The 24,472-nt window shown below is 50.2% G+C and overlaps 3 protein-coding genes across 3 annotated transcripts; 1 reads left to right on the top strand and 2 right to left on the bottom strand.

Moving 5' to 3' along the window:
- The first annotated feature begins 692 nt into the window (after positions 1-692).
- LOC120653670 (translation initiation factor IF-2-like) lies at positions 693-2,012 on the top strand. The gene is made up of 2 exons (XM_039931361.1): positions 693-741; positions 832-2,012. The coding sequence occupies exons 1-2, from the start codon at positions 693-695 to the stop codon at positions 1,776-1,778; spliced, it is 996 nt and encodes a 331-aa protein (XP_039787295.1). The 3' UTR covers positions 1,779-2,012.
- Positions 2,013-16,534: 14,522 nt separating this feature from the next.
- LOC120656663 (mavicyanin-like) lies at positions 16,535-17,517 on the bottom strand. Its single transcript, XM_039934829.1, has 2 exons — positions 17,288-17,517; positions 16,535-17,123 (listed from the first exon to the last, which is right to left on the bottom strand). The coding sequence occupies exons 1-2, from the start codon at positions 17,448-17,450 to the stop codon at positions 16,714-16,716; spliced, it is 573 nt and encodes a 190-aa protein (XP_039790763.1). The 5' UTR covers positions 17,451-17,517; the 3' UTR covers positions 16,535-16,713.
- Positions 17,518-18,878: 1,361 nt separating this feature from the next.
- On the bottom strand, positions 18,879-21,680 carry LOC120656662 (hydroxycinnamoyltransferase 2-like). Its single transcript, XM_039934828.1, has 2 exons — positions 21,103-21,680; positions 18,879-19,938 (listed from the first exon to the last, which is right to left on the bottom strand). The coding sequence occupies exons 1-2, from the start codon at positions 21,550-21,552 to the stop codon at positions 19,294-19,296; spliced, it is 1,095 nt and encodes a 364-aa protein (XP_039790762.1). The 5' UTR covers positions 21,553-21,680; the 3' UTR covers positions 18,879-19,293.
- Between the last annotated feature and the right edge of the window lie 2,792 nt (positions 21,681-24,472).

A 24,472-nucleotide genomic window follows, 5' to 3' on the forward strand; every position in this document is an offset into this window, starting at 1 on the left:
TACAATATCATAGTCATAGCTGGCCCTCGGCCACTTTGCTAAAGGACACGCAGACAAATTAATTGTTCAACCTCCATGGAACAACCATCACTATCGGGAGCAAAAAGGCAGCACAGCACAGTGAAAGGCTGGGCAGCTGGCATTTGCACCAACCGATACAAGGACAAGCCACAAGGGCCGGGCCGGGCCGGGCCGGGCCCCATCACCAGTCACCACCCATGCACTCGCCTACGTACACAGCTACGTAGCCGTACTGCATGTACCCTTCATTCTCCAGATACAACGATATGAAATTGTGGTCTTATTTAGATCACTTTGTATTTTGGATTTTTAGAAGAGAATTTTTAACATTTTAAGTATTAAATGTAGATTAATCACAAAATTAATTACAGATATTGTCTGTAAACTACGAGACGAATCTGATGAGTCTAATTAATTCATCATTAGAGCATATTTACTGTAGTATTACTGTAGTAATTTGGTATCTAATCGCGTCCTAATTAGACTCATTAGATTCGTCTCGCGATTTACAGTCCAATGCGATTTATTTTTCGACTATATTTAGTACACCATGTAAGCGATTTACAAAATTTTTGTATTTTGACTTTATAGATAAACAGGGCCTGTGTACAGGTGCACGCGAGATACGCTGCTAAGTACAGAGATTACGTAATTACGTTCGTAATGCGACTATGCGAGTACTTAGCAAACAGTTCATGCCGTGGCCGTACTCCTCCCTGGGTAACGTGCTCAACGGCCGCCACCTTGATTGCGCGCGAGCTTAGCTAGCTGGCTGCTTCATAAACCAGTGGCAGTGCGGGCATCAGTGAGCTGGCTGGAGGCTAAGCTCGATTGCCGCAGCGCTATATAACCGTCCCTCTCCCTCTCGCTTCCGTCCCACTGCTCGAGCGAGCTCCAGCTCTCAAGAAAGCACGCGGGATCATGGCGCCTCTCCTTCGCCCGCTCGTCCTCGCGCTCCTGGTCGCGTCCTGCGCCGCGCAGCAGGCGCCGCCGGCGCAGCCCCCGCAGACGCCGAACGCCCCGCCGCAGGCGCCTCCGGCTCCCCAGGCGCCTCCAGCAGGGAACCCACCGCCGGCTCCCCAGGCACCTCCGGCCGGCAACCCGCCTCCCGCACCCACCACCCCTCCTCCGGCTCCGACCACGCCGCCCCCGGCTCCGACCACCCCTCCTCCGGCACCCACCACGCCGCCCCCCGCCCCGGTGACTCCCCCGCCAGCCCCCACCACGCCGCCGCCGTCGCCGCCGGCCTCTCCCCCGCCCGCTCCCACCACCCCGCCGCCGTCTCCCCCGGCGACCCCGCCACCCGCTCCCGCCACCCCGCCCCCGTCCCCGCCCATGGCGCCGCCTCCGGCCACGCCTCCTCCCCCCGCCACCCCGCCTCCGGCCGCGCCCACGCCGGCTCCCAGCACCGCCCCGACGCTCCCGCCCATGGTGACACCGGCCGCGTCCCCGAAGAGCCCCAAGACCCCGAGCCCCGCCGCCGAGACGTCCCCGGCGCCCGCGCTCTCGCCTGCTGGCACGCCGCCGACCGAAGACTCGGGTGCAAGCGCACGCGCGGCCGGCTTCGCCACGGTCGTGGCGTTGGCGGGCGCGGGCCTCGCCCTCCTGCTTTGAGTAGTAGATCTCCTCCTCCTCCTCCGATCCTGTCGATGTTGCCATCCCTCCCCGGCTCCCCGTGCGTCGACGACGACGCTGCTCCTCCGTCTCCATTTCATCTCTCTTTTTTTCTTTCTTTTTTCTACCGTGTTGTTATTTAATTTTACCGGCATGCTCGGACCGACCGATTCTTGATGTACGATGATGACGATGGTGATGCATTGGTTTCTTTGGTTCCGCGGGCGGATTATTGGTGGTTAGTGTTCTGCTCCGCGGCGGGTGTCGCACTGTACTTTTACCGCACTACATTTTGGTTCTATAGAGAGGATTTTGTGTATATTCTTGGTGCAATATTTCTGTGGCAGTTACATAAATTCTCTATGCGGATTATTACCTACTTGTTCGCTTGGTTTGTCGGCCAACCAGCCAGCAGTAATGTTCTCTTATACTAAATTAGCGCCACCCACCAGCTACCAGCCAGTCAGCAGTACTGTTCTCTCATAACAAATCAGCACCAGCCATCAGCGATAGCCAAGCAAACACAACGTATTTACCGTGATGACTTAAACTATTACTTACCGCGATGGCTTAAATTGATTCAACCTTGATTTTTTTTGAAAAGATAGCAAGAGCACTGCTCTGTCATTTAATAAGAAGAAGCATTCGTACATAATGCGTCGAAGCGTATACCACCACACAAACAAGCGCACACCACACATGCTACACCACAATCACTTGGGAGAGGAGTTGAAAGCAAGCCGTCGAAAACCACGCCGTCGTCACCAACGCTGTACCACGTCAAAGCCGCAGTCCGCTGCAAGCCCGAGCGGCTACCCGCACTCCTCCACCATGGGACTATCACCCTCAAGACGTACGGACAAGATCGTCGATCCCTCTGCTCCAGCGATGCATCAGCAAAGCACTCTCGTCGCAGCACCAATGAACACCACTGATCCTGGCCACTCTGCGTGGGGGCCTCACCTCACCCACTGCCTCACACTCCTCCGCTAAAGACTCGGATATCTGAAGCCGCAAAGAGAGCATCACCTCCGCCCAGCCGTCACCGAGCTCACCACTGCACCTTGCTCGCCAGCTCAAGTCCTCCAGCACCCATAGTCCCTCTGCACCTTCCTACCAACACGGACCGTGCGCACAACCTGCACCACACAGGCGAGACCACCAACCAAACCACCACCACTACTACCACAAGCCGTTCCGGGTCTCCAGATGCAACGCCTCCAACGAGGGCACCACGCCAAGGCGCCGTCGTCGCACGTCCATAGATGGATAGGGTTTTCACCCTGAGAATCCCGCGATGCAGAGAACATGGTGCTTCGCCATGGTGCCCCCAGCAGGGAAACGACGGCCCAAGGGCGCCGCCACCACGTCCACCGACGACGCATTAGTGAAGGCTTTCTCCCGATTCAGCACCATGTCTGCCGCACACACATGGCCATGGAAGTAGACTGCTCCCCGTCGCTTCTGCACCGCCTCTACCGTAAGAAGCCCGGCGCTACTCGAAAGCACCACCTCGGCGCCACCAACAAGCACCAGCCAGACCCCAGCCCCACCACCATGGTGGTGCCGGACCAGTATCGTCGGCGAGGAAAGGAGAGGGGGAGCACCATCCTCTCATGTTAGCATCCGTCGCCCGCGCATTGCTCACCGCCGGCCCCGCCAAATCCCGGCCGTCATGGCCGAGAACGACAGAGAAACCGGCAGCCCGGCCACAGCCACCGTTGAGTCCACGGCGCCGGCCGCAACCGCCATCCCGCGCCCCGCACCGGCCGCCGCAACCGCCGACCCGCGGCAGCCCCAGACGTCGCCGGCACCGCCCGTGCTTGCCGAAGCCGCCGCCGCCGCAACTCTGCGCCGACCGCCGCTCCCCCACACACCAACGCGTGCCCTCGCTGCGCAGCCGCAGGAGCAACGCCGCCGAGCGCCAGCCGCAGTAGGCGTTGCCACGGCCGGCACGCCCGGACACGCCAGGCCGTGAGCGCCACCACCGCCGCGCCCAGCGGTGCCCGGCCACGCCCCGCGCCCCGCCGCGAGCGCCGCCCACCGCACCGGCGCACCAGGCCACGAGCCACACCGCCGCCACCGCTCCCCGCCCCACCGAGCCCCAGATCAGGCCGCAGGCCACCGGGAACGGCCGCCGCCGCCGCCGAACTGGCCGCGGACCGCCGAGAACAGCCGCCGCCGCCGTGGATCTGGCTGCCACCATGAGAGGGCAAGGTGGCGGGAAAGAGAGAGGGAGGGAGGTTGGAAGCCCGCAGCCGCCTTCCTCACGACCGGCCGGACTTCCGGTGGCCACTCGGGCGGCGGCGAGGCGCGGGAGCCGGGGTTGGGAGGGGCGGCGGTGCACAGGCGAGAGTTCTGCCCGAGCCGCCCCTGGAAGGCGACGGGGGGACGGGGGCTTGGGCAATCACGTTGTATCTTTTTAGGGAGCTTGCAATCTCAACCTTGATCTAACTTTTACTGGTACCAGCACTGAAATAGCCGTGTGGTTCTGTACTGTGTTGGCCTGTTGGGCTAGATCGCAGCGACGACTGCTGCGACTGCGACGATTTCATTGTGTTGGTTCAGAATTCAGACCGAGTTGGGTGCACTGTAATTACCACGGCCGCGTTGGGATCGCGGGTACGATTAGTACGAAGTAGCTAGGAACATGTGCGTGTGATGAACTGATCGATGATCATGTCCGGACTTGAATTCGTGCTGTGGTGGCGGTTCAAACCGAACTGACAATCGAACCTAAGGGACGTTGTCTCGCTGTCTGGGTCCGGACTTTATTCAGAGCTGGGTGTGTAGTGATTAATTACCACGGTGCATTTGCTGGTAGGAGGTAGTAGCTAGGAACATGTTCATGTGAGTGGCTGTAAAAAGCACGGACGCTTTTAGATCACGATTTTCCCCTCCGACTCGCCTGGATCTGGATGCGGAAAAGCGGCAAATGATACGTGCTGCACTGATTGAAAAAAAACCTGACAAAAGCGGATGTCCCCTTTATGCAATCACTCACTCGGGACGGACATTTTCAGAGAAAAAGAGAAAAAAAAGAGACGACAGTGTTTAGTTGGGCCTTTTTTTTTTCTTTTAAACGAACGTGCCCAGCAGCCTGAAATAGTCCGGTGTCAGGCATGAAAAAAAAAGAAGGAATGGTACAAGAGATCCTTCAAGCTCAAGACAAGGTAGTCAGTAATATTTAGCTGCAGCTTCGTTCATATGGCTATCTACCCGGGCTGTGTTTAGTTCTAAAATTTCTCTCTCTAAATTTCATTATTCACTTATTACATCAAATCTTTTGCCTTATGCATAGAGCATTAAATGTAGATAAATAAAAAAACTAATTACATAGTTTTGATGTACACGACGAGACGAATCTTTTGAGCCTAGTTACGGTATGGTAGGATAACAATTACCACAAATAAACGAAAAATGTTACAGTGTGCTACAGTGTCCGATGTGACTCTTTTTACCACCATTTCATGGATCTAAACACAGCCCCGATCAAAATCGAAGAGAAATGCAGTTGTTTCCATACCATTGCATATTTGGATCGATCGGGCACCATCACGTATGACGAATGAGTTCGACTCGACTGCTGTTGCGCCCCCCCCCCCTTCTGCAGATTCTTTTTTTTGAAGGGGCCTTCTGCAGATTCTAGTTACATCAACAGTTAAATCTTCGAACATATGCATGGAGCATTAAATGTATTTAAAAAATAATTAATTATATAGTCTAACTGATTAGCACGAGCTGAATCTTTTAAGTCTAATTAGTCTATAATTAAATATTATTTATCAAGTAACAACGAAATGTACTACGGTACCAAAATACAAAATTTTTCACCACCGCAACGCCAGGCTACAATTGCCAGTAGAGCCACAAGCCGAATGCATCAAATGCAAGAAAAAAAAAGTTGACTGTAAAAAAATAAGTGCATCCTTCCCAACAACCGTTCGTCGTACCAGCGATCAGCCGATCACCGGAGCAATCGCCACGGCCCACGGCACGCTTGTACCCCCCCCCCCCCCCCCCCTGCTCCAAGTTGATGATGCAGGCCACGCCTCTGGGAAAAGGGCCAGGGATCGAGGACGCCGGCGGGGGCGGGCGAGCAGGGCCAACGTGACGTGCCTGCGGTTGGTGGGCGCCCGGAGGGGGCCGGCCGCGCGCGCCATAACGGCGAGCGAATTGAAGGCGATCACGCACGGCATGATCGCCAGTCGACCCCGTTTCTCTAGTACGGCCGCTAGCCTCGCCGCCGGGCCGCCGCCCATCCTTCTCTCTCGCTTCGGAAGCACGCCATGCGTGCGTGCGCGTGGTGGGGGTCCTGCTGGCTGCTGCCATCGGATGAGTGCGCAGTACGCAAGGAATCCGTACGTTCTGGAGTTCTCTTTCGGCTAGGCTCGTGCTCAGTGGCCGGCACAGATTCATCAGCATGCCGCACCACAGGTTCCTGGCTCGACCGTGGGCGGTTCGGTTAAAGCCGGAACGACGCGGCCCGTGCGGAAAATGAGCCTCTCGGGCGGTTCATCGGGGTTAGCCTGTCAATCTCATGTCACCGATGACGATTGACGAGAGGCGCTTTCGGCCCTGATTTCTCGCTTCAATTCTGATCTTGATATGGGGGACGGGCCATCGCGCACGCAGTCATGCCTCATGCGGTCGTGGACCAGAGGGCAAGCGAGGCCAGGGCCGGCCCGTGGCGAGGAGCACGCAGCGCGCGCGCAACTTGCCTGCGAGGATTAATGTTCTGGACCGATCGTTGCAGATTTACGCCGTTCGTGGGTTTCCAGACAGACACCTAAACCCTAGTAGTCGATCTGAGCAGAGCAGCTTTCCTTCCTTAACCGCCCCATCAACCGATTGAAGCTCCAATGCTCCACCTTCTGTTTCAGGGTTCTTTCTTCTGCATGCACGGTGCGTGCAAGTGGCCCAGTACTGAATATTCCCCAGCACTCATCTAACGATATTTATTTAGTACCACAAGTATTTATATACATGTTTTGAGTAGCTGGTCATATGTGCATGTAAATGGCTTATCAGTACTCATCTAATGATGTTTAATTAAAAATTTACATACATTTTTGTATAAACATAAAAAAGTTGGACGATGGAGTATTTACGATTGGCATTGAGTAACAGATATGAATTTGACATAAAGAAATTGAACAATACGCTAATATCTCAATTGGTAAAGGAAACTGTTAGCAACTAGCCGTCACCCACCAAAAAGGTGAGAGCGACGACTAATTTGGTTGATCCAAAAGAACCGAGCGCGACGACGGCGAATCACAACAGCTTACGAGCAACATTTTGCAGAGAACTGAACACTGTTCTGGTTTTAATTGAACACTCATAAGGTACGCGTGATTTACACATCGAGACATGATAGTGGCAGCAAATACATTTCTTTTTTTTGAACTTAAAGGCAGCATATAAGAAGAAGTAGAATGCGGATGGTTACATAGGTTGCGATTACATAGATAATAATAAAACACACACTTATCGAACTAAATGACATAGTTAACTAAGCGGCTTCTCTGGCCTCACAAGCCCTCTTCCGTACTTCCATATCTGCCATGATCAAGTGCATCAAGGACGCCGGTAGAATTGACAAACCCTTGAAGACGCGGCGGTTTCTTTCGTTCCAGATATATTCCAAGCCGTGTACATGAGAGTGGCTGCAACGCTGCCCCTGTTGTGATGACCAGCTACAAGCAAGGACGAATTCCACCAATCTCGTAGCGACAGACCCGGTTCTGGAATTACAACGAGCCCTTGTGTTTGAACTTGAATGTGCCACCATACTTCCCGAGCATAAGGACAATGTAGGCATAAATGTGCAGCCGTTTCCTGCTCTTGATCACAAAGGATGCAGACCGGATTACCCTGAACTCCCTTCACCAACAGAACATCTGCAGTATGAATCCTTTCCTGAACTAGGAGCCAGGTAAAGAAGCGGTGTTTGCCCTCTGTCTTAGCTTTCCAGATGTCCCTAGCGTTGAAAGTGCAGATCCTTCCTGCGAACTGGATGTTGTAGGCCGAGGCTGAGGAGTAAATACCATTTGCAGTCCACTTCCAAACAATTTCGTCAGCTGCATTAGAGAACTAAACTTGCTGCACCGCTTCCCAAAGAACTATGAACTCGGCCATTTCAGTTGCAGTTGACATCCTCCATAACCCGCGTGTCCAAGTCTGATTTTCAATTTCTTCCCTGACTGAGGCGTTTTCTCCATGCAAGCTTGTACAAGTTAGGTGCCACATCCCTGGGTGCATGGCCACGGACCCAAGACGAGTCCCAAAACGAAGCCGTTCTGCCATCCCCAATTGTGACCGAAGTACTGCACCTGAAAAGCTGACAGTCAAGAGCACTGCAAGGGATATCAGAGCCAACCCAAGGTCGGTCAGGATCAGTCCAGGCAAACCACAACCACCTCAGTCGCAGCACCCTACTAAACCTTTCGAGATCCAGCACTCCCAAGCCCCCCAAACTTTTTGGACATTTGACTTTTTCCCAAGCAACCTGACAGTGAATCCCCTTTGCCTCGGCTTTTCCTTTCCACAGAAAACCTCTTCGCAGTTTATCAATCTTCTTGATCGCCCACTTTTTGAGTTCAAACATAGTCATGAAGTAGACCGGCATGGAAGACAGCACTGTGTTAACCAATTTGAGCCTGCCAGCTTTGTTGATATAATTAGCTTTCCAGGATGGTAAACGATTTGCAATCTTGTCGATCAAAGGCTGGATATCAACTCGACGTAGTTGCCGAGTATGGAGTGGCAATCCCAGGTAGGAGCATGGGAACTCCCTGATCAAGCATGGAAAAGGCTGCATAACTTCAGACAAGTCTATGTCATGACAGCTGATCGGGTACACTGCACATTTGTTGAGGTTAACCAACAGGCCTGACGCCGCACCAAACATTTCCAAGATCTGTGCCACCACTTGCACCTCGTCATGTACTGGGTTGAGGAACACTGCTGCATCATCCGCGTACAGGCTTGCCCTAAGCCGAGTTACATGTCCCCCCAATGGTGAGAGATAACCTTGAGCTGTGGCAATGTCAAAGAGACGCTGCAAAGGTTCCATTGCCAATATGAACAGCATTGGGGAAAGAGGATCCCCCTGCCGAAGGCCCCTAAAATGCTTGAACCATAAACCCTTTGAACCATTGAGGAGGACTGATGTGGAGCTAGTTGCCAAGAGCATTGACACCCAAGAGCACCATTGAGGAGGGAAACCAAACTGTTGTAGGACCTCCAGAAGGAAATCCCAGCGTACACTATCAAAAGCTTTTGCAATGTCCAACTTGAGAAAGAGGCCAGGTTGTTTTGTTCTATGCAAATCTCTGATGAAGTTCTGAGTGTACAAGAAGTTGTCTTGGATGCTTCGTCTCTTAATGAAGGCACTCTGAGATCTTGAGATAATTGTGTTGAGATGTATGGACAGTCTTGTAGCAAGCAGTTTGGAGAACAACTTTGCAATAGAGTGTCAGACTGATGGGCCTGAAATCATTGATTGACTGAGCATCCTCCTTTTTTGGTAGAAGAACCATGTGTGCTTCGTTTAGATGCAAGAAATGCTGATCATGTTGTTGATAAAAATAGGATGCAGCAGCCATGATGTCATGTTTGATTATAGATCAACTTTTCTTCAGAAAAATGCCAATGTAGCCATCCGGTCCTAGCGCCTTATCTGCAGCAATGTCATCAATGACAACCTTCACTTCTTCCTCTGTAAATTCAGCTTCAAGGTCAGTGAGACTATGGCGTTGTAAACCCAACGCCTCCCAATTCAGTGTTACTGCCCTAGTAGGAGGTGTGGCAAAGTGTTGGCTAAAATGGTTGTAAACAACAGCAGCCTTTTCTTCATGAGAATAAAAAGTCTGGGCCCCCACTTTTAAGGACTGAATGAAATTTTTCCTCCTGCGAGCATTTGCCTGCAAATAGAACAATTTGAAACCTGCTTCTGCTGCCTGAACTGCCGAGAGACGAGCAGACTGTTTTGCTCTCAAATTTTCTACTGCTGTCATGCCAAGGAACTGGACCTTAAGATCACGTTTGAGATTTAACTCCAAAGCACTCAGCTGTCTGAACTCCTGCACAACCACCAGGATCTGAATCAACATCCTTGCAGCACACATGAGCAGTCGGTTGTTGCCCAAAAATGATTTAGACCACTTTTTGAGTACTTTGCTGGTTCTTTCAAGCTTGATGTGTAATCTGAGAAAAGGGTTAGAAATTCTGACATCCTTTTGCCAAGCTGTCGAAACCACATCCTGAAAACCCTGCAACCTTGGCCAGAAAGCTTCAAAACAAAAGCCTCTATGTTTCTGTACTGTAGCATGTCCGACAAGGAACAAAGGGCAGTGATCAGAGACCCTGGAAGAAAGTGCCTGCAGCAGCACATTAGGTTTCATCAGATTCCACTCAGTTGTACAAAATGCTCTGTCAATACGTGTGTGAGTCCTGTCATTTGTCCAAGTGAATTTCCTTCCACGCAGATTGAGTTCCTTTAGTCTAAGATCATGCACCAGATCTCTGAACATCCCCATTAATCTTCTGTCAAGATTATTATTGCTCTTATCAGCAGCATGTAGTATCATGTTGAAGTCACCAATGATCAACCATTTGTCCAGAACTGCATAGCTAATCCATCTTAATTCCCCAAGGAACTGAATCTTGGCCTGGTCTTCCTGTGGTCCATAAACTGTTGTAAGGCTCCATTGCTCTCCTCCTGAGATAGCAGCTACTGTAGCAGTGACAGTGTGAACCCCCACCTCAGCCTGTAGTATCCTGTAGTGTTCATCATGTGTTGCCAACAGAATACCCCCTCGTGTACCATCAGCTGGCAAAAATGCAAAGTTCTGCACGAATTGCTGACCCAGGATTTCTACCACTAATTCAGGAGTGATATCCTGAAGCTTAGTCTCTTGGATAGATACAATTGTTGACCTTGTTTCTTGCACCAAATCTTTAACAACCTTCCTTCTTGCAGGATTGTTGAGGCCCCGAACATTCCAATTAAAAATATTACAGTTGTGCTCTAACATTTGGAAGAGTGACTCTCGCTGAATTCCAGAAACAACACTGAACTCCAGAAGCAACACTGAAACAACACTGCAGATAGTGGCAGGGAGCACGGCGACGAGTTGCTGTGCTGCGGCTACACCTTAACAGCTGTTCGGAATGCTGCAGAAATCAATGGAGCACGTCCCACATCTCTTGGCCTAGCCCATCAGGGCGATGCCGGCGAGCCCGGCCCGCGCACCCGGCCAACAGGCCCGTCAGTCCGTCACGAGCCTTGGGCCTGGCCATAGCTGGTTCTGTCCGAGGTCGAATTGGACGTCGGCGCTGTCGTTGCAGCGGGTGTCGTTGACGACGCCTTGACGGCGTGGACGGGGTCTCGCTAGTTTACGGTCGACCGTAGGGAGCCCCGTAGGGAGGGGCTCCCTACGGTCGATCTCCCGACCGTTTTTTTCTTTTTTTAGTAAGTTTTCGTCGTTTTGTGATAAAAAAGGTTTAGAAAAAAAATCAGAAAACATTTTCGGAAGATAGGAAAATTTTCAAGGGGAATTTTAGGAGGAGAGAAAAAATTTCAAGAAAAATTTTAGATAGATAAAAAAATTTCAAGAAAAAAATTGAGAGAGATGGAAAAAATTCCGAAGAGATAGGAAAAAATTAACGAGAAAAAATTTGTGCAAAAAATCAATTGAAAAAATTACATCAAAAAAATTGGAGGTAGAAAAAAATTTTATTCAGATTATAAAAAAATTTCTATCTCTCTTTTCTTCTTTTTTTTTCTTTTCCTTCTCTTTTCTTTTTCTTTCTTTTTTCCACTCTCCTTTTCTTTCCCCTCCCCCTGTTCTCTCTCGCCCGTCCTCTCTATCCACGCCGCCTCCCTCCCCTGGCCCTCCGCCGCCCCCACGACTCCCCTGCCCCTCCTCGCGGCAGTGGTGGGATGCAGCAAGGGCCACCGATGGCAGGCCTTGCGGAGGGCGGCAGCGACTCGGCCTCAATTCGATCCAGCGGGGGGAAGCTGGATGGCGGTAGTCGCGGTGCCCGTGTTCCTAGCGGACGGCGCTGGCGCGAAGATCCCCATCACCGCGCGCGACGAGCACGAGGTCCACGGCATCCCGAACGGCGAGTGGCAGGTCGAGCTCGTGCGCGACCCCGCGGAGGAGGGGGACGCGGCCGCTGTCCGCCGAGCGCTAGGCCTGGGCCTAGGTGAAGCACCAATGTTGTAAGCCGTCGAGGCCGTCGTCGCGTGGAGAAGCACGGGCGCGCCTCCGCCGGGGCCGATGACGCACCTATGGAATCTTCGCGCCGTGGGGGGCGGCATCGAGCGGAGCGCCTCCCCACCGCGCGCCGCTCCCCCGTCGCCGCCGCACGATGCCCTTCCCGCGGCGGCGCGCCTCCCCGTCGCCCCCGGGCCTCCCCACCACGCCCTACCCTCCCCGCCGCCCCCGAGTCTCCCGCCGCGGAGCTCCTAGGAGGTGGATCCGGAGAAGAAAAGAGAAGGGGAAGAGAATAAGGCGGAAAGGAAACGGATGGACAGACCAGGTCGGGGAGAAGAGGAGATAAAAATCACTGGTGTGGGGTCCACCATGTTGGTTGATCGACCGGGACTTAAGTTGGGTGCAGTCAACCGTAGACTCAGCATTGCGCGTGGACGGACGTCTACCGGGCGGTGTCTGTGTGTCAGTCTCTAAGACTCTCAGTGCCGGGCGCTGCGCCTGAATCCGTGAACCGAGAGGCGCCAATGGTCTAGAAATTTTAGCTCTTTCTTTTCAAAAAAAAAGAAATTTTAGCTCTGGGCTGGACCCTGTGGTTTTGTTCGGGTACTACTACTAGGCCTATTGGCGCCCGATGCGATTAGTAGGAAGAGGAACTGGCAACGGTTGCGTTTTTTTATTTTTATATTTTTCAAAATTATTTTTTATAGAAATATATTTTCGGTTTTATAAATTACAGTTTTGTACTCCTACCGCCCGGCAGGGGGGCGGCAGGCCCCTCCCACAAATGAACGTGCAGTGCGGCATTAGATGTGGTTTTAGATATTTTGGATAGAAATAAAAATCGTTAGTAAAATAGATGAATATGAAAAGTATAACTTAGCAATTCATACACATACGCAACTGAGAACGAAATAGGTGATGCATAAAAACGAAATAAGTATAACATGACGACATGTCCATAACAAAAATACAGAAATAACTAGAAGCACCTCCTAACCACCCCGGCCATGTCGACCTCTTTTACGCTGTACGTGGACGTGGTCTGTAGGGTAGGTGTGTTAGTCTGGAGGTCCTACGTCTCTACCTGAACGTCCGGTGGCCACATGTGTCTGGAAGGTAGGATCGGCCTGCTGGTTAGGTGTAGAAAATAACCGACTCCAGTCTTCGAAGTTCGCCTCCAAGGAATCCTGTGTGGCCCCTATGTAGTAGCAATTAAGATATCTTAATCATCGTCTTATAAATTATCTATTTGGGTATATATTCATCATACGTATCTATTGGTGGTGGATACGAAGAATTACCCATATCAGGAAGCTGGTGGTGCAATCCTGTAAACCGTTCAAATTATTTAAAATATTCATAGAAATAAGAAGAACATGATAAATTCGGGCTACAGATTAGGTATTTAACTTGCGTTCCTTCTGCTGTCGCCATAGGGTAATACGAAGAAGGTCCCGCATCATATAAGTGTTGTGATCCTATATGTAAATGCAAAAGGAATTAGACTTCGTACCAAAATTAATTGAAATTAAGATATGGACTATATGTTTACCGAAAGGTCGTGGTGGTGCCTGTGTTGGTTGAAATGACATCCCTGCAACTGGTGCCATGGTACTAAACTGGGTCCCTCCGTGAGGTTGATAAGGTGGGTGTCCATCACCTGTATGGACTAAGAATTAATTGTTGTTATCAAAGTAGGAAGTCAGTAAGTATCCTCACGTACCTGGATAATGCTGCTGAGACCAATAAAGTGCTGGGGAAGGCTACTGCTGTGTGGGACCACAAGGAAATGAGGTCGAGGCTTGAGACGAACCGTGGTAGTCCTCGTACGATGTCCGGCTACCAAAGGCTTCAAGCATGGAATGAGCTCTTTGTGAAACTCAGGTCCAGGCCGACTCTTGCTCATTCCTATCCATCATAGATCCCGCTCGAATCCTCATCAAATTCGCCCTGGCATCTACGTCCATCAACCTACACATTTCAAACTGCATGCAAGAAAAAGAAAGACATTAACACTCTAATCCAAAGTATTTGAAAATCAATGATAACTTTGACTCACCGCCCAGCTAATGCCTCATCCCGATGTCGTGCATAGCCATCCTGTGGGGGTCGCAACATGCGGCTCTGGATGCATGTCAGCATATATCAAGCGGCAACGAGTCTTAGGCTGGTACCAGCTCAAGTACGCCCTGTACGAAGCCTCAGTGTGTACAGGGGTTGGAAGCACCACGTTCTCCTCTGCCTGGTCCCAGCCATCGACCCAAGGCTGCACCCTTGCCACCCACATGTTCGAGAAGGGTTGACCAGCCCTCAACAAACTAAATATTGATTAGTTAAAGCAGCAATGCATTATCACTGAAATGACATATGAATCGTTACCTGTGGTCATGACGTTGGACCCGATCCAATGCTGACAACACAGGATACAACTGCCTTTGACCGAACTGCCTCCTGACTCTGTCCGGGCAGTGGGCCTCAATGTAAACGTCGTACACCAACGCTGTAGTTGTCATCCAAAGCCCTGGTCCTGAGAGCAAACCGAAGATATCCCGAACGGTGCACGAGTGTTTATAGCCAACTGGGAGTAGGGCTCCCACACAACGTTTTCAGGTGTCAACCAATCAAACTCAGCTACAAACTCAGGATAGGACCACCGAGACTGTACGTGGGCCCAACTCTTCTGCACGAAATTAATAATATATACCAATAAGAAATACAAAGAGGGTTAAACAAAACAACAGAATTGCCAACAGAATAGTACGAGTAGCAGTCATTTCCGTACCTGACGAGCGTACCAGAGAGTCCCCATGGTCGGCCTATCATCCTCGGTGTCACCGTACATATCCGGCTCATACGGTGAGTGGTCGATAATCGGACGACCAATTGCTATCCTCTCGTACGACCAAAACTGTAGCAGAGTCGGACATCCAGTAAGAATTGCATTGTGCTTATTTTGCACCGATGCCTTGCAGAGGCCACGGTACGTGGCTGCAAATATCGCTGAACCCCAACTGTATTGAGGCATTTCCTCCACAGCTGCCTCTGCGATCTCCTGTGCGTAAGGCACAAGCACCCTATCCACATAGGCCCCATGTGAGTTGTTGAACATTATGTATCCAAACAACCACAACAAGTATGCCTCAAGGGATCGAGTGACGCTATCCTCATCAGCATCATGTGCCAAATTATCGGACTGCATAGAAAAGATGAATATTTATGAGTACAAGATCAATTATAAAATAAAACCATATCTGCACTAGTCAAAAGCATAACTCTAACATTACTCATAACAAAATGAGGTATGTACCTGGAACTGCAGAATCCATGACTTGGCAGGCCCTGTTGCTTTTGGGTGCTCCTCTACATCAATCGCGATGTCAATATTTGCAAAACGCTCTTCTAGATCGTCCAGCTTTGCCAAACCACTCTCAGCAAGATGGCCTATAGTAAGAAGACCAGCCTCACTCAACCTGACAAGTAGAACGATCAAAGGTAAGTACATTATGTAGGAAACGTATACGAAACAAACGTATTCTCAGAAACATAATCCGACGACATATCACCTGGGCACCCAACGTGGGTCAATAGGAATCAACTCCGCTGGTGGACGTGGACGCAGCACGTTAAGTTTCACGCGCTGAACCACTGCAAGGAAGGACCGGTGCGACGAGTCTATGACTCGGTCAAGTAGAGCTGGCGTATCTTCGGCCATACCTAACACAAAAAATATAAGTTTTCTACATTTTTTTACAATTTATTTGAAATTTTCATAAACTTTTCTAGCATTTTCTAGCATTTCCTACAATTTTTGTACAATAAATTTTTATAAATAAATTTGTCTATCATTTTCTACAATTTTTCTGCATTTTCTACAATTTATCAGAATTTTTCATATACTTTTCTAGCATTTTCTACAATTTCTGAGCATTTTTAAATTTTTTTCTCGCATTAAACAACCAATCAATAAACCTAAATGGTTTTTGTAAAAACTAATCCAAATTCTACATAAATTATAATAAAAACAATACCTAAATCACTAAAATATCATTACTGCTGCATATACTAATTATAGAATTAAACATACAAAAAATTTAGAATAAGAAAGTTGAGAAATATTTATTACCTGCTGTTCGGATCCAAAATCCGGCAGGACTTCGCTGCTGCAACTCCCTCCCTCACCCCTCCTCTCTCCCTCTCTCTCCCTCCCCCTCTCTAGATGTCGTGGAAAGAAAATGCGGGGGAGGGGGAGCTCAGCCCTTATATAGAGGGGGGAAGCCTGCCGCCCCCTGCCGGGCGGCAGGTACCCGCCTACCGCCCCGCCAGTGGGCGGCGGGTACCTGCCGCCCGGCAGGGGGGAGGCGGGCTCCCCCAGGGGCCAAAATGCGAATAAATGCAAATTTTATTTACATTGAGGTTCCTACCGCCTGGCAGGAGGGCGGCAGGCCTGTAATTTATAAAACCGAAAATATATTTCTGTAAAAAACGATTTTGAAAAATATAAAAATAAAAAAAAATCCGGCAACGGTTAGTTTCAGTTCTGGGCCAGTGTGCCTCATGGCCCAAAACTACAATTGCTATCCGAGTTGCTCCTCCACGGCGGTCTCGGCATCAGTTCCGTCACTTCTGTGCGCGTCTCCGATACAGGCGACACGGAACACACATCCAGGCAACGTGGGTCCAAGCATCAGAGAACAGTAGTTTCTCTAAATCAAGAATGATCGTACAGGTACAGGTACACAACACGAGTCTCGAACCAAGACGTTCGCGACGCAGAGACGTGAATGGAGAGCGCGTGAAACAGCCGACTACAACCAAACGGAAAAGGCACGGGAACGACAGCACTGCCTCTTGCCTAGGCCATCAGGGCGAGGCTGACGAGCACCGCTGCGCCGGCCAGTACGCCCATCGCCAGCGGGGCCTCCCCGGCGGTGCTGCTCGAGGTGGACTTGGTCGTGGGCGCCGCCGTCGTCGCGGGGGGTGTCGACGCGGAAGGCGTGGTCGTCTCCGGGGGAGTGCCGTCGTCGGCGGGCGGGGACGACGCCGCCGGGGAGGTGGCGGCGGCCGCGGACACCTTGACGGCGAGCTTCATGCCGCTGCTGCAGTGGCCCACGGTGCCGCAGATGAAGTAGCGCGTGCCGGGCGCGGTGAGCGGGATCTTGGTGTTCTGGTCGCTGTACGACTGGAGGGAGTTGCTGGCCGAGCACGCGCTGTAGTCCGCCGAGCTCACCTCCGCCACCGAGTGCATCGCGCTGTACTGGAACACTGCATCACCGGCGCCACACCCCGTGCACGTGCACGTGCACTTTGTCAGCCAAGCCTCACCGCCAAGGTGGGGGAACAAAATAAAAGCGCTTCCACAATTCACAGCCACGCTGCGGCCGACATGTGGGTCACGTTACCCAGGTTGAGACTGGTAACTAACTTACCCAGGTTGTCCCCAACACTGAAGGTCTTGCCTTTCGCCCAGGTGGTGTAGTCCACGCCGCTGGTCCACCCGGACGAGTCGCCGACCACGTGATCCGTGGCGAACGCCGGAGCGGCGGCGGCGGCGAGGAGCACCAGGCCGGCGATAACTGCAGCGCCAGTCATGATGACAGCTTCAAGAACAATGTTGCAGGAGGGCTTAGGTGTGGTCAGTGATGAGTGCTGGGGCCTGGAGTGACCAGCGGCTATATAGGGTCAGCGAAGCGATGGAGGTGCTAACTGAAAATGATTTGGTAAGTTTGGTGGAGTTGGGTTAGTTACGCTGGTCACCAACTCTCCTGCTCTGGCGTCCCCTGATTCCATGGACGATTTCTGGTGATGCAGGGACAAGAACCAACAAATATGTAGCTACGCTGCCTATGGATGATTTTATGGGGTTTAAGTTTAATAGAGATGATGGGATGCTTTTCAAAAAAAAAAAGAGATGATGGGATGGCGTCTGCTTGTTTTGGATTCCAATAATTACTAGTCCCAGACACTTGCTGTCCAAACAACTAACTAACCGCAGATGAGTAAAAAACGATGCAATTTTGCTAACATCACAGGTGTTCTCACCGGTGTTAAAACTTTACAAAGACTGGTGTTCGCCGCGGCGTGAGCAAGGGTGAAAACACTCTACCATAGAACTAATAGAAAGTTTTTTATTACTAGTTTTCTTAACAACTTGTATAGATAAAACGATATATGATATTGCGTGAAATGCTGCATTTTGCTGGGATAAAATACATAGTAAAATGGCCGGAAGAGTCATCAAAGGTACAGCTGCAGCAAGCAAGTTTTAGTTGAGCCGTTGAACAAACCAACTTGATAGCGTCTGCATTCGTACGTTGCGGACCTAATTTGATCTAATCCCATCGATGATTGATTGGCTTCTCATTGTCAAGTAGGTTTTCGTTAAAACAATTGTCAAGCAGGTGAGCTAGACGGTGATTGCTGGGCCATCCCTGCATCTGCTGCCAGCATCTGCAATGCTAATACTAGTATTCATCAAGATTTGAGGGGCCCTGTTTGGGTGGACCGGTGGAGGCAATTATGTAACATGCTTAACTTATATTCACTTAAACTTTGCTTGCGTAATCAAGGTTTAGCACTGTACAACTAACCATGGACACTTCCCATTGGCTTACCGCCTCTCTGTAGTCTCAAGTCTGTATAATAAAATGTGCGCGCTTTGGCATCAATCATTTGAGTGTTAACGGTCAGAAGAGAAGTTTCAGTGTTACTGTGTTAGTAAGGTGACAGTCATTCTGAATGACAGGTCATGACATTTTCCATTGAAACACTTTCAGGGAGAATACATACAGCATGCATATGCAAGTTGCAACACTTGTTTAGCACAACATATTTCCAGTCAAACTGTCCGCTAGTTCAGTTGATGACCTGAAGTCTGAAGCGTCAGAATTCAGAGCATGTATAAGCATCAGAATTCGCTGCGAACGCGCGTCAACTAACGATTTTGCTTGAATTCTGTAGCAGCAAGGGTGGATCATGTCCTTCCTTGAAAGAAGTCGATGACAGGCAATTTTATGTTGATGTTATAAACCTGGAACACGATTTTTTTTTTCTTTCTGAAAGAAGGGAAAATACCAATGACTTTTAGTGACTTATTTCTGGTACAACAATACACATTATCACTCACTCCCATAAAAATACATACACGGTCCCACACAGAATTATCAGCATACTACCTACTCCATCCAATTTTGATAGCTATATTTCACTTTGACACAATGATCAAGAAAAATAACCTTACTTATCATATAATAAATGCAATATAGATTTTTTTGTTGGTCCTTCAATGTTTTAACTGGAAACTCTTCATTACTAATACTATTTATTGACATAACCTATGCCAATTGCAAATATATCTATCATTTTTAATATTTGAGTTTTTGAAATATAACTATCAAAAGTAGATGGAGAGAGAGTAATATTCATCCTTCACCGATTATTTCTCTGTCTGTTTTGGGACAGTCGCCGTGACAAGGAACCCTTTGCCGTCGGGGATCACGACCACGAGCGCTTCGTCGCCGCCGGTCACGATGCTGTAGGACACGTGCACGGGCTTGCTCCCCCTGAGCGCGAACTCCTCCAGCCCGAGATCCTGCCACTGCGCAACCTCGAGCTCGTGCCCGGACACCGGCAGGCTGTCCGCGGCGCCGGCGCACGTCTCCACGGTCATCCCCTGCGGGTTGTCCCCGACGCCGTCCCTGGCGACGGCGACGAGCGAGAACCGCGGCACCTTCGTCTCCGCGCCGAGCCTCTCGCTGGCCTCGTCGACGCAGGCCCTGGCGAGCGCGCGGTGGTCGGGCGCCCCGGAAGGTGCCGCTCTGAAGAGCACCGTCTCGGCGGCGGCGCCGGCGGCGCCGGCGTCGAGCGGGACGGACCTGACGCGGCGGGTCATGGTGCCCGGGCGCTGGAAGTAGCCCGCGTACTGCATCATCGGGATGGGGGCGGCCTTGCTCCGGGCCTTGATCTCGGCGTGCGTGCGCGCCCACGACAGGAGGAAGCGCGCCAGCGACACCGGGTCGCACAGCATCAGGCTGCAGCTCATGCCCACCGCGTAGCCCCCGTCGCCCTGGAACCGCGTCAGCTGCACGCAGCAGGGAGACAGCAACGCGTCAGAACTCAGAACTGTTCGACCATGCTTCTGCAAAGATGGCACTGTTAAGCTGCCCTTCAAAGCTGGTGCAAAAAAAATGATCATGTAATAGGCTGACCTTGAGCCCTTTCTTTTCACTCTCTTTCACAAATCCTGCATGCCAAACACTGCATATTTGAATACATGTTCAGGCCGGCTATAGCCTGCCGTAGGTCCTCTAAACAAAAAGATGGCACTGTTGATTTTTAAAAAAGATTGCAGGGTCGTGTTGCATTCTCGCTTGCCGTCTTTGAACATGCTACATTGATTGCAGGCAGCAAGTTTGTTGCGCGATCTGTTGGCACGAGCGAACAGCTCGGTTCGGTGTATGTCCCGATCGAATTTACTCAACCCTGCTCGTACTGTCCATGTCCCCCTACATTTAGCCACATACGGATCAACGGATGCTATGCGTTTCTGGGCTCTACTCTGATGACAGCTCGACAAAGCTTTTCCTTCTCTTGCTTAGGCATGCATCTTGCTCAACAATCGGGCGTTCTATTTTCAAGCAAATAAAAGTACTTGCCAGTCAACACCGGTTTTCAGTCTTACAAGTTATAAGACCGGTTGGTTAGTGTGGTGTTGGGCAGTTGGGTTGCTTTACTTCCTAGTATGAGTCCCGTTGATGTTTTTTTTTATGAAACAAGAGGGAAAATCCCCTACTTAATATTAGAAATAATAAATAAAAGTAAAGAAGTAAGAGGTAAAGTTACAACAAAAAGTCAGGACACAAAAAAATTATGCTTCCTAGTAGAATCTCTTTTCCATTTCGAAAAGGTGACCGAGCTTCCTAGTAGACACTGAATTCTAAACAAGAACTTGATATATATTTTTTTAAAAAAGGTAGAATTTGAAGGTTTGAAGGCTCGAAGCAAACATATCTCTGGCGTTCGATCAGCTAGTACGCATGAAGCAAACGATTAGAACGATGATCCCAAACGGCGCCTAGATTACTACTACTGTTAGTGGCAGGTGTAGGTCGCGCACGCGATCGAGTCCTGAAAAATTGGAACAGGTCACGCGATCGGCGGACTTTATTGCCGCCACGGATCCGATCGCGCGACGAGCGGTGTACGGCCGATCGATCGATCATGGATAGGGTCGTATCGTTCGTACCTGCACGAAGCAGAGGGCGCACATGTCGGGGTTCTCGGCGTCCACGTCGGTCCACGGCGCGAGCGCGGCCTCCCGGCCGGCGCCGGCTCCGACGAAGTCGTCCACGGTGGCCTCCGCCGTGGCGAGCACGAGCCTGACACCCGTGTCGTTGAGCTTCACCTCCCAGGACCCGTCGGCGCGGCGCCGGAGCCGGCCGGCCATCTCCGGGTGGTCGGCCACGGCCTCGCTCAGGGACTCCTTCGCCAGGAGCGCCTCCTCCGGGCCCCACGGCGCCGCCGCGCCATCCGCATCCGCGCGGTAGTAGAGCACGACGCGGGCGCGGCGCTGCAGCGCGGCGGCCGGGAGCGGGGGCGCGGCCACGGACACGGGGCGCGCCCGCCCCGGCTCCACCTTGCGCGTTGGTAGCGCCGTCTGCAGGCCCTCGATGTGGACGTGCCGCGCGGACGCCATGTGCGCCGGCTTCCCTCTCGGTGCGGCGGCGATTGCCGGTGGCGGGCGGGTGGGTGGCTGCGCGGAGGCCGAGAGCGGTGGGAGGGTGGCCGCGCGGGTAGGCCAGCGGCAGCGCGTTGTAGGCGAGATGGCCCTTCCGCCGTGGCGCTAATTTATACTGTGCGGGGCTCGGCTTGCTTGTCTGGGCTGTGTTTTGATTGCCGGACGAATGAATGCCGCCATCCACTCAACCGTGGTGTACAGCCTGTACGGAGACGACTCCCCCTACCGCTCAAGCTTCTAATGGTTTGAAAAAAAAAACAGGTTGCAGCGATTTGGATTTTGTACTAACTCTACTTCAATTTTAGTGGTAAATAGTTGCTTTAGCAATGAATCCGGTTTGGGGTGTGTTTAGATCATTTTGCATTTTGCATTTTTGTATTTTTGGAAGGAAATTTTCAACATTTGAAGTATTAAATGTAGACTAATTACAGATCTCGTCTGTAAACTACGAGATGAATCTAATGAGCCTAATTAATCCATCATTAGAGCATGTTTACTGTAACATTAATGTAGCAATTTAATGTCTAATCACATCCTAATTAGACTCATTAGATTCGTCTCGCGATTTACAGTCCATTTGTATAATGCGATTTATTTTTCGACTACATTTAGTACATCATGTAAGCGATTTATAAAAAATTTATATTTTACGTTTTGGGATCTAAACAGGGCATTAGTTTGGTTTCACAAGAAAAACAGTTTGATTTGGTTTGGGACATTAATACCGTCAAGCGGTTACCTTCTCTATTAGATCTGCTCATTGTTTTAGCCATCAGTAGCGCATAGCAATTAAAAGTACCACCACCCGTACGCTCCTGCACTGCTTGCAGATCTCCACCTTTCTCTAGCAGCTTGACCTACTGCTGGTGACAAATGGATTGAAACTATGGAATTCCACGTCAGAAATTCAGAAATAGGTCCTTCTAAAAGTGTTGTTTTCATGGCTAAAGATGGGGGAAAGTAGCAGTACAAGTTAAACGGAAAGTGCAGCGGAAGTACGATCGAACCAGTGTCTGGTCGCCTGGAGCGCAAGCTTGCTTTGCTGGTACCACGATCACGTCAGGTAACCGTTTCCATTCAAAGTCTTTCGGTGCCATTAAGCTTGCAGGTTGCAGCAGCATGGCCGCATGGGCTCATTCTTCACTCATCGCCAGAAAAGGTACAGTAGCAACCAACTTGTGTCATCAGCCCTGGCATCTGTCGGGTACTCCTGATCTGTGTTGAGCTTTGAACTACCAGGCACAATCATCAATCACCATCTCTGAAGTCTTTATGTGCGAACCTAGACTAATTTCGAAATGACGAAGCCAGATCAGCTAGCCTGAAGCTTATTTCCTCACAAACTGAACTTTAGTAGGTAGGAGCGCCAACTGCCAATTAGTGCCGTGCTAAATGGCCATGTTTTTGCTTAAACAAACTCATTTTCTATTATTGCATCTTGCGTGATTGAAGGTTTGCTTACCAACATAAGAAGGCTTAAGTGTGGCACGCATACTTTCGCATGTCTCTGTTTCTATCACCTATCGAACCATTTAGTTTGCAGTGTCGGTTTTTGCGTTGTGCGATTGTGCCAAAAATTCCTGGGTTCATCTGGTCCACGTCCCGAACAGAAAAGGCAACGCAATGTAACCAGGGCGGCTCATGGTTTTCAAGGGCCCCAGGGGCGAGTTGGACACTATGGGCTCTTTAGGCTAACTATTTTTCATTTGTGATGGTAATTAAAAAGAAGATAGAAATTCTAATAATATATGTAATTCATGAATAATAATGCCAATATTACAAACGAAAATGACATAAACATAAAACTAAAATTACCCGCAACCTAATAGAGCGCTAGTGCTAGCGTCTAGGCAGCAGATTCTCGCACAGGCCGCAGTGCCGCCGCGCCGGTTGGCCTGCGTGTGCGTCAGTGCGTTGGACTCCGGTCTTCAGTGTTGGTGTCTGGTCATCTGGAGAAAGAGAACACCCGACGCCAACCCGGACGAAAGCAGATGAAAACGAAATGCCAAACCCCGAGTCGTGATTGCGGCGTGGAAGGGCGGAAGTCCGGGCGCTACTCAGACCTCTAGTGGATATGTCAAAGAAGGTATGATGAGCTATTTTCTTCTTAGATAGGCTGCAAGTAAGAAGTTAGGTTGGCTCAATATATTAGTTCGTGATAAATATAAAAATAATTGAAACACTTAAGAGATGGAATATTTTTTTATACTTGAACAATTATTGTTCTAACATAAAAAAAATGTTCCATCATGTGTAATAGTTTGACTCCCAATTACACGCGCGACCCTAATATTTGCCGAAAGACCTGTGTGCCTTACTGTCTATTCGTATACTGTGAGTTGGGCCAAATACTACTATCTACGGCATACTAGATTTTGGGCCCCCTCCTCCGTGGGCCCCATGCCGCCGTCCTGCCTGCCCTCCCCTTAAGCCGGCCCTGAATGTAACGAGCACGGGCAAAAAAACAAAACACATTTATGATGGAAATGGAATCATCTTGTCTTTGTTGCAGGAAATGATATTAATGTTATGCTAACTTCACCCAAATATATCACCCATGCCAGTATTATAAGATTCTATGCTATAAATTCAGATATTTGACACAGTTAATTGTTTGGCAGGTTGACCTATGCACAATCTAGGGGAATCAGTCCAAAATTGTTATTTGTTCTCCGCAGCATCTAATTCATGGTCAGCGTCTTATTTTCTTAGATCATTGCATCTTGCGTTAGGTTTGCTTACCAACATAAGAAGGCTCAAGTGTGGCATATATACTTTCGCATGTCTTTGTTTGTCACCTATCCAACTATTTAGTTTGCAGTTCATCCGATCCACGTTCTGAACAGAAAAGCAACGCAATGTAACGAGCACACAAGCG

Source organism: Panicum virgatum, chromosome 1N (genome assembly GCF_016808335.1).
Source record: "Panicum virgatum strain AP13 chromosome 1N, P.virgatum_v5, whole genome shotgun sequence".
NCBI classification, from domain to species: domain Eukaryota; kingdom Viridiplantae; phylum Streptophyta; class Magnoliopsida; order Poales; family Poaceae; genus Panicum; species Panicum virgatum.

Bases quoted from the DNA above. Each gene is read 5' to 3' on its own strand.
- LOC120656663 (XM_039934829.1), bottom strand. From the start codon at position 17,450: ATGACTGGCGCTGCAGTTATCGCCGGCCTGGTGCTCCTCGCCGCCGCC. The intron at 17,124-17,287 runs GTAAGTTAGTTA...CCGGTGATGCAG, and splicing joins CAGTGTTGGGGACAACCTGG to TGTTCCAGTACAGCGCGATG.
- LOC120656662 (XM_039934828.1), bottom strand. From the start codon at position 21,552: ATGGCGTCCGCGCGGCACGTCCACATCGAGGGCCTGCAGACGGCGCTA. The intron at 19,939-21,102 runs GTACGAACGATA...TGCTGCGTGCAG, and splicing joins GCGCCCTCTGCTTCGTGCAG to CTGACGCGGTTCCAGGGCGA.
- LOC120653670 (XM_039931361.1), top strand. From the start codon at position 693: ATGCGAGTACTTAGCAAACAGTTCATGCCGTGGCCGTACTCCTCCCTG. The intron at 742-831 runs GTAACGTGCTCA...GGCATCAGTGAG, and splicing joins GTGGCCGTACTCCTCCCTGG to CTGGCTGGAGGCTAAGCTCG.